General features: G+C 34.2%; 1 protein-coding gene across 5 annotated transcripts in view; it reads right to left on the bottom strand.

The window, feature by feature from the left end:
* Positions 1-9,972, bottom strand: part of ATF2 (activating transcription factor 2) — a 114,438-nt gene that overhangs the window by 35,210 nt on the left and 69,256 nt on the right. For all 5 annotated transcript variants that reach the window (XM_011991869.1, XM_011991867.1, XM_011991866.1 and 2 more), the window contains 5 exons: positions 9,513-9,631; positions 9,254-9,382; positions 6,011-6,189; positions 5,319-5,433; positions 3,187-3,273 (listed from right to left, as the gene is read on the bottom strand). In XM_011991869.1, the coding sequence (XP_011847259.1) occupies positions 3,187-3,273; positions 5,319-5,433; positions 6,011-6,189; positions 9,254-9,382; positions 9,513-9,631 (629 nt within the window). The remainder of the gene's footprint in view (positions 1-3,186; positions 3,274-5,318; positions 5,434-6,010; positions 6,190-9,253; positions 9,383-9,512; positions 9,632-9,972) is intronic.

Genomic DNA, 9,972 nt, shown 5'->3' with positions numbered 1-9,972 from the left:
AAAATTAGCTGCATGTGGTGGCGGGAGCCTGTAATCCCAGCTACTCGGGAGGCTGAGGCAGGAAAACTGTGTGAACCCTGGAGGCAGAGGTTGCAGTGAGCTGAGATTGTGCCACTGCACTCCAGCCTGGGAGACAGAGCTAGACTCTGTCTCAAAAATAAATAAATAAATAAAAAATAACAATGCAATCATAAAAGCAATTGGCCGGGCACGGTGGCTCTCGTGCCTGTAATCCCAGTACTTTGGGAGGCCGAGGAGGGCGGATTGCCTGAGCTCAGGAGTTCAAGACCAGCCTGGGCAACACAGCAATCTTTACAAAAAAATACAAGTAGTCCCAGCTACTTGAGGGACTAAGGCAGGAGGATCGCTGGAGGCTGAGAGATCCAGGCTGCAGTGTGCCAGGATCATGCCACAACACTCCAGCCTGAGTAACAGAGCCAAACTCCGTCTCAATCAATCAATCAATAAAAGAAAAGCAACACAATTTTTCAAATGGGCAAAAGACCCACAACTAATGTCTGGCCAAAAAGGAAACGGAAATTAAAACTACGAGACACTGCTAAACAGCTCTAGAATGTCTATGATTAAAAAGACAGGGAAAACTAAATGTTGGCAAGAATGTGGTAACAACTGGAATTCCCATACACTGCTGCTAGGAATGTAAACCTTTGGGTAAAGGTTTAGCAATTTCTTATAAAGTTAAATGTATACCTACTCTCTGACTCAGCAATTCTACTTTTAGCTGTTTAATCAATAAAATGAAAATATATGGCCACGAAAAGAGTTATATAAGAATGTGTATAGTAGCTTTATTCACAATAGCTAAACACTAGAAACCACTGAAGTGTCCATGAACAGGAGAATGGACAAAGAAATTGTGGTATATTCACATACCACTCAGCAATAAAAAGAAGCAAACTGTGATCACTCAACAACATGGATAAATCTGAGACATGCTGAGCTGGACATAAGAGTATAAAGTGACTATATGAAATTCTATAATTCATCTATGGTTACAAACATCAGAATAGATGGAGTGGACTGATGGGAAAGAGAGAAACTTTTGGTTACAAACATCAGAATAGATGGAGTGGACTGATGGGAAAGAGAGAAACTTTTATTCTTTTTAATTTAATTTCCTGATGACCTAAAAGAGACAGTTATTTAGGTTAAGTATAAAGTTCAAGAGTTTCTAAAAATATGGCCTACTCTTGCAGGCAAAGGTATTTCTTAAAATTGGATTTGTTCCTTTTGAATTAATTTATAGAAAAAAGTCCAATTAATATGTAAAAATATTTTTAGATGCAGTACACAATAACAGGATCTCCTTTTAACATCTATATCTGCTCTACTCAGTTCCCACTGCAGGGTAAATTAAATTGAATTTTTCATCAATACAGTATACTAAAATGGGAAGTGCAAAAAATGCCCCTGGTGAAGCTCTTCTGATATCAAGTGAAGAAGATTCATCTTAGTATTTCCAAAGCTCTGACCTGAACATACTACGATGTGAAAAATTTCCTCCTTGGGTTTTTAGGGTCTTCTCTGACAATTAATAACCATCTAATTTTTATACTCTTGAATGAACCAACTGTTGTTCATTCAGATAATATGTAAGTTTTATTGCTAAAACGGGTGTCCTGTGCAAATTTCTGACTGATTGTCTGCACTAATGGAGAACAGTAGTAAAAATTTTTCAGGCTGGGTGCGGTGGCTCACGCCTGTAATCCCAACACTTTGGGAGGCTGAGGCGGCGGGATCACGAGGTCAGGATTTAGAGACCAGTCTGACCAACATGGTGAAACCCCGTCTCTACTAAAAATACAAAAATCAGCTAGGCATGATGGTGCAACACCTGTAATCCCAGCTACTCAAGAGGCTGAGGCAGAAGAACTGCTTGAACCCGGGAGGTGGAGGTTGCAGTGAGCTGAGATTGCACCACTGTACTCCAGACTGGGCAACAGAGTGACTCCATCTCAAAAAAAAAAAAAAATTCAGCTTTGCAATATGTTTTAGCATGTAAAAATTTGTATTTAGTATAGTGCCTAGCAAATAACTGAAGCAAACAGAGGGTGTCTAATAACTACTAATCTACTGATTACCTAAAGATACATTAATTGCTGTTATTAGCCCTATTATGATATAGAACATTAACATCTACCCAACTGATGTTATTAATTAACTGACATTATTGTATTATAACACAGCAAGGAGAATTATGCTGATTTTTATTTTATTTTATTTTTGAGACAGAGCCTCACTCTGTCACCTAGGCTGGAGCGCAATAGTGCGATCCTGGCCCACTGCAACTTCAGCCTCCGGTGTTCAAGCAAATTCTTGTGCCTCGTCACCCGAATAGCTGAGATTACAGGGTGTGTGCCACACGCTCGACTAATTTTTGTATTTTTAGTAGAGACGGGGTTTCACCATGTTGGCCAGGCTGGTCTTGAACTCCTTACCCTCAGATGATCTGCCCACCTCGGCCTCCCAAAGTGCTTGGGATTACAGGTGTGAGCCACCGCACCCGGGCCTGATTTTAAAAAATAAAAGCGTCAAATCTTCTACTAAGAAAATTAGAAAGTTTATAGGATTTAGGGTTAAGAAGTACCCCAGAAACCAAAGCTTAATCCTTTTATTTTACAGATGAGGAAATGTAATGTCAGGAAAGTTAAAGTTGCTTAATTAAAGGTAGTGAATAGTGGAATTAGGATTAAAATTAAAATACACATCTAAACATTAATTTAATAGCATCTAAACAGCACAACAGAAAAAACCGGTTTTCTTTATATGTATCATGTTTGCTCACTTGTACACTATTTCAGAATTCTTTTTAATACTGTTAAAACCACTCATCATTATTAGCAGCACTGGCTTCAGATGATCACATCCAGTTTCAGATGTAATACTCCTATTTTCCACTAGGAGGAGAAAAAGCCACAGGCAAAAGCCAGACAAACCACAAGCGATGAGAAACAGAGCTTCTAATCTACCCACTTATTTTTTAAAGTATCACTAACTACTCACTACGCTAAAGGAAGATTTCTTTTTTCAAATTTTGTGGTTCGCCTATAGTATAAAACAGTCCATATCTTAATAAAAATGTGATCTAAATTGTATATTTGAAGCAGGTTTTAGTGAAAACATTAATTCAAAACAGCTTCAAGCAATGTACAAAATCTGGCTTACCATTTTTGCTTCCGACTGTACTGGTTGCGGAGAGGAAGGACCCGGGATTCCTGGAACACTAGGCACCATGGTGACTGGTCGAACAAGCTAAGCATAAGATAAGGAAAAATAATTGCTAGACAATATATTCAAAATGAGATTTGTACTTTACTGCTGTTACAATAATTTGAGACTTTAAGAATCAGAACATTGTAAATTTATCACTAGCTGATTTTATCTCTATACCAAATCCTTATTTGGTCTTATATCCTGACTTATCCTTCAAAAGTTGTCAATTTCTGAGACATGTGCTTTCCTAATCTTCAGTTTTTACAATTTCTTTCTTAATGGTCCCTGTTAGAAATTCATAATAATCAAAGTGATTAATGCAAAAATTCTCAAAGATATGTCAAACGTCCATTTTGAATCTGAAAGGAAGAATGTCAAAACTTGTGACACTTAGGCATAAAAAATAATTTCAGCAAAGAACTTAGATTTTCTAAAAAATGAATTTTCTTATACATACCACGTAATAACAAATAACACACTGTAATAATTTCTCAAATAATATGTAGCAGGTTTTACCATTTTGGTTTTTTCCTTTTTTTTTTTTTCTTAAACCTAACACTGAGTGAACACAGTTACTGTATAAATAAAGCTTATCTTTTCTTTCATTTCAGGTTGCTTTCATCACTAAGTACACGTAACAGGATAATAAGAATCTCAAATACAAGGCAAGAATGTTTCCCTCCTCAAAAAAATATCCTCAGTAAAGAGGAAGCAGATACCTTATATCTGAGTCCTCACAGTCTCTCAAATAATGCATTTTGAACAACAAAGTTCTTTTTAAAGAAGGCATATTATCTTGAAATTACCTCAATCAATGAAATTTTGGATAGTTCAAAAGATCACCTGTAAGAATCAGTTAATTAAAAAAGATATAAATATCAAACATTAATCCTAGTAATATTCTTAGGGGTAATCTCAACAAGAGTGTTGGAATGTTTACTATAAGCTTTTTAAAATAATTTTTATTTTTACTGTTTTTCAGACAGGGTCTTACTTTGTTGCCGCGCCTGGAATGCAGCAGTGCAACCTCGGCTAACTACAGTCTCAACCTCCAGGCTCAAGTGATCCTCCCACCTCAGTCTTCTACAGTTGCTTCCACCACAACTGGCTAATTTGTGTTTATTTTTTGTAGAGATGGGGTTTTGCCATGGGATTTTCATTTTTAGATGAAAATGAAAATAATGTGTTCTGGAAACTGTGCTAGATGTCTCAAAAACTGGTTCTCAGGATGAAAACTTGAATGTCAAAGACATAAATGAAGAGTTTGTTTGAATAAAACTGTTTTATGAAATATAATTAAGAAAAAAGCAATTTTCTAACACACATTCCAAACAATGTGTTTTTAAATGTTCATTAAACTATTACTTTTTTTTTTTTTTTGACTTGGGGTCTTGCCCTGTCATCCAGGCAGGATCCATAGCTCACTGCAGTCTCAAACGCCTGGGGTCATGCAATCCTCCTATCTCGGCGGCCCAATATGCTAGGATTACAACAGGCATGAGTCGCTATGCCTGGCCAAACTATTACATATTATAAGCAGACAGTTAACTATTTTGTCTATGTCTTTCAAAATTTATATATTTAACACACCCCACAAAAAACTTTTTTGGGGGATCTTTTCACAGGGAAAGTGAAATATTATTTTGCTAGAACGTTTCGATTTTAACATGATTGGGCTATCAAAGATTCTGCAAACCCTACTTGACCACAGAAATTCAGTGTGTGTCTTTATAAACAATTTCCATACTAATAGAAATACCACAGAGTTATCTGACAAGTATTCTAGAATAAATATCTTTCTAAAATTTGAAATCTGTGTTAATATTTGAATGCTACAAGCCCAGTCAAATTGAAATGGGTTGAAGAAGATCTCAGTATAAAAAAAAAATAAGATTTTGGGTAGAAGAAAATATAGCTATACTTTGAATGGTATATGCTATTACAATGATAACAAATAAATACTATCAACTGCTAATCAATATTACGTTAAATTCAATTTCATAAGCCAGTCAAGCAGTCAACTTTATTTTCTGACTACAAAGATCAGTTTTGCGATAGAGATTTAAATAGTCTAACTTTCTTACTGGAACTGCAGCTGGAACATGCACACTAGAACTTGTAATTGATGCAGGAATAGCAACAGGCATGGTTTGTCCATTAGGAAGATGTAACAGAAGAGGAAATGGGCCTGGTACAGGGCTAAGAGAAACAAAAGAAGAGAAATTTTAAAAAAGAGATTCATACCAACTGTTTCTTAAAAATACAACAGTATTTTTACTGCTATAATCATATCATTTAAAAATACAATTTCTAACCACAGCAAAGCAAATGGCAAAATTTATTTTTAATTGCATCTTAAATGCATAACCTGTGTAGCAGTATTAAAAAGAAGAGAAAAGTTATGGATTTACTTGGGACAATCTCTAATTTGTAAAATGAGAAAAATTCTCATCAGATAGTTCTTGGGAGCTACCAGTAAGAACTGAAAGAAATGGAATCTGGTGATGGAGTAATTTTATATTTTGAGTGAAACAGCATGAAAACAAGACTATCTTAAATTCGCATTCTATATTTATTTTTAGTTGTATTTATCTTCCACTCTATTAGTTAATATTTATATTAAAGAAGACTACGCAAGTACTTTTTCCAAAATTCGAAGCATGCACACACATACAATACTAAGATCTTGGTTTGAATAATCAAATGTCTTAGGAAAAATCATAACAAAACAAACTTAGTTCATGTACATGTTCAATGATTGGCCTGAATCACTTACACAATTGGCCTGTTAGAGGATGGTGCCTGCGTGATTACGGTACTTGAGGTTGGTGAAGGTACTGCCTGCTGAATAATTACACTTGAGTCAGAACTTGTAAGCAGCACATTGGGAACCTGTAATGATGCTGGACGAACAATAGCTGATGTGGGCTGTGCAGTTTGTGCCAATGGTACTTCCTATTTAACAATGAGATCAAGAAAGGGTGGCATTTAAAAATACAAATCAATTCACATACCTTAGTGAACAGAATATAACACACTTCTAAAAGCATCTACAGAATAACAACTGCTCAAAGCAAATTAATATTTAAATTAATTAAAAGAACATTTTAGAAGAGCTGTAAAGATTCAAATGCAATGTTCAATTAATATTTTACTTTTAAAAAGACGGTTTTTTTTTTTTTCAGTACAACTTGTTTTCCTGTCAATCCAGAAATAAGTTAGACTAGGCAACTTGGCTATGATACCAAGAGAATTTTAATAAAAAATAAAAATATAATCCATTCTCAGAGAATCACAGAACTTAAAATCCAGAAGGGATTGTTTAGTTTCCCCTCCCTCATTATACTGTATAAAGAGGAAACAGGTCCAGTGAGGCTGTGTTATGGCTGATACAAATTAAGTAACAGAAATAAGAATTTTTAGATACAATACAATACAAATAATTATTAATTTCAGTTAGCTACCTCATCTATATCAATAATTTCTCAATATCAAAAGGCCATGTAATACTGATATCTTGAATATAAAATAAATAATTACTGGAGTGAACTCTTTCAAGTTAGGAAAACAGAATTTGTCAGCCAAGATCTTAAAGATGGCATTTCCTCTGGCTTTACAGATTAGAGAACAAAAAGTTTTAAAAGATTTTACCCAGAATTCCTTAAATAAGTCAGTGTATACATTGGGTCTATTGTGTTTTATGAATTGGCCTGTATGGTGCCACTTATCATCAAAATCTTATTAAGCTACATAGGAAGGATAAACTAGTACTATTGTAACTTCATTTATTCAATAAGTTGAGAACTGAAGCTCTCAAAGACTAGTGGGAAGAGACAATAAATAAGTAAAACAAACAACAAAATTTCAGATTGTAGTAAATCTTAAGTGTTACAGAATAGTATGTGCAATGTAACAAAGGGTGAAAGATTAGCTGAGGGTAAGGAAGAGTCAGTTAATTTAGATAGCATAGTAAGAATAGGTGAGCTTCTTTGCAAAAACAGCATTTGAACTGACGATGAAAGGGTAAGGAGGAGAGCATTTCATTGTAGGGACAAGGAAGCAATACCACATGTCATGTCCTGAGGTAAGAAAAAGCTTCAAATATTTGATGAACACAAGAGAGAGGCATGAGGTGAGGATAGATGCGTAGACAAGCCCAGATAAAAGAGGACTTATGCCAAGGAGTGTGAAGTATTTTAAATACAATGGTAGACCACTGAAAGATTTTAAGCAGGTGACATGTTTAATGTATTAAAAGTCATCTTATAGAAAATGGATTGGAGGTAGAAGCAGGAAGACCAGTTAGAAGGTAACTGTTAATAATCCAAACAAAAGATAATGATGGTTTGGGCTTAAGTGGTGTCACTGAACACAGACATAGAGGATGAGATTCAGGTCTGATAAAATATGCTATTAGTTTCAGTGTAAAAGAAAAGAATAAATAAAGGATGACCCCTAAATTCTCAGCTAGAACTACTAAATGGGTGGAGAAAATTTACTGAGATGGGGAAAACTGGGGGAAGAATCAAGGACTCTGATTTTGACCTATTAAGTTTAAGATGTCTATTAGACATAGAAAAGGTGATGTCAAGATGGAGTTGGATATAAATATGGCAATCTGGTGAGATACCTATGCCTATAGAAATTTGGGAGTCATCAGTATGTAGATGTTTATTAAAGTTATGGGTCTGGATGAGATCACCTAGGAAGAAAATCAAGAAAGAAGAAGAGCTCCAGATTTTTTTTTTTTTAAATCAATTTCATATGGTATACCTAGCTCAAGGAGGGCCTAATGACTGGGGAATGCAGAAAGAAGGAATACTCCTAAAAGATGCTGGAGCAGCCATGAACAATGAAAAACTGTTAAGTGTGAAAAGAATGAAATGCTCTTTAGGAAAAAAGATTTATATCAGAGATTTAAAAAGCATTTCTAATAACTGTGATAATGTGAAAACAACCTTTATGTCCAAAAAGAACAAGATAACATAATACATATCATATAATAAAATAAAGTACAACCATTTTGGGGAAATCTCTAATGACATGGGAAAATATTCATCAATACTGAGTGTCTAAAGCACAATATAAAACAAAGCTAGGATTTTTGTATCCATCTATCCTTCTATTTATTCACTTATACATTTGTACCTATAAATGTATATATCTAGGAAAAATGTTTTAAGATAGTAATCTTATTCAATTATGTGCTAATAGGTGATTTTGGTTTTCTTTTCATTTTTCTGTATTCCTAGAGAAGAAGGAGAATGTACTTTTAAAATCAGAAAAAGAAACTGCAAAAAAAAAAAAAAAGCATTTATTCTTAGCCAAAAAGTTATTTTTTCTGTATTTCCTTATTTCTAGCTCCTCCGCCATGAGAGAAGTCCATTAATAAGTATGGTTTTAGAATAACAATCTAAAAAAGAATATTGCCTCTTCGCTGTGTCCTGCATGGTACTCCCAAATAAATATGTGCTTATTCTATGTGCTTGTGAACAAAAGAGTGATCAAGAAGTTCCCATAATAATGTTACTCAAAACACAACTGTAGCCCAGGTGGTCCCAGATTATCTTGGTATTCAAGCTAGTATCATCATCCTCCTAATTGCACTTACAAAGATTCACTGCTAAGATTGAGTAACTAGTCCCTTAATCCTGTAAAAGTCTAAAAAACCATTGTTCAAATAATTTTTTGAACAGACTCTTAATTAAGCTGTTACTGTATAAAAGTAGCTAAATATAAAATAGCAAAACCCAGAAAAATTAAGTTAAATTTATACATTCATAAATCTTTTAAAAATAAGTTTCATCTAACATGACTGTTCTTCCCTATAATTTTTCTGTGTACAATAAAACTGCAGTCTTCTTACCCTGAAATGTCTGAGTATTGACAGGCTTTCACATATAAAACTATTGCAAGCTGACATAGAATTTAATACATTAACATTTCGTGGAGATCAAATAGTAAACTTTATTTGGGTACTGTTCTTCCCCCTTAGTTTGTATTTCTAAAAATTTCTAACCTTTTCATCACTGGTAGTAGACTCTGGGTGAGGTAAAGGACTATCCTGGTGAGTTGTTTCTACAACAGAAGGTTCCTCAATTTTGCTTCTTATGATAGGTGTTGCAAGAGGGGATAAATCTAGAGGCATCTATAATTCAAATAATAAGGAAAAGGTTACAAGTTCAAAAACAGTATGTCTAAATTTAAAAAGCAGGAAGTATAAACTATGATTACTTTTCTGTCAGAAGTACTCTTTAAATTTCATGGTTACAACATACTTTTTTAATGTCGTCTTCTGAAGCTTTCTTGAATTCATTCTCAAAAGGACTTGCCAACTCATTAAACAAACCCACTTCTTCACAGTTTTTCAAGAATCTTGTTGGTGTTGGGGTCTGATCTGAAATAAATGTCAAGAAGTAATCATGCATATTTAAATATGTTAAGACTCTAAAATATAGCTACTAAGTTAACAAATTAGCAGGACTGGTTCAGTCAGTTGTTAATTCTCTCTTTGGAAAGACCTCTTCCTTTAAAGCAAACAAAATTTGGTTAAATTTTTGCTGTACTTCATATTTCCTCCAATTTTAAGAACTATGAAATTAGGAAAGAAGTCCTTTTTGCTCCTTAGTCCACTGCTTCTCTTTGAGTAGAATGGCATAAACATCCTCTACTCAAGAGATAAACTACTATTATCTAACACAGTATAAAGAATTTTACAAAATTTACATTATTAAAAAC

Source organism: Mandrillus leucophaeus, unplaced genomic scaffold, assembly GCF_000951045.1.
Source record: "Mandrillus leucophaeus isolate KB7577 unplaced genomic scaffold, Mleu.le_1.0 Scaffold40, whole genome shotgun sequence".
NCBI lineage: Eukaryota > Metazoa > Chordata > Mammalia > Primates > Cercopithecidae > Mandrillus > Mandrillus leucophaeus.
The sequence above is the reverse complement of the archived record's forward strand: the minus strand, read 5'-3'. Positions and strand labels throughout refer to the sequence as shown.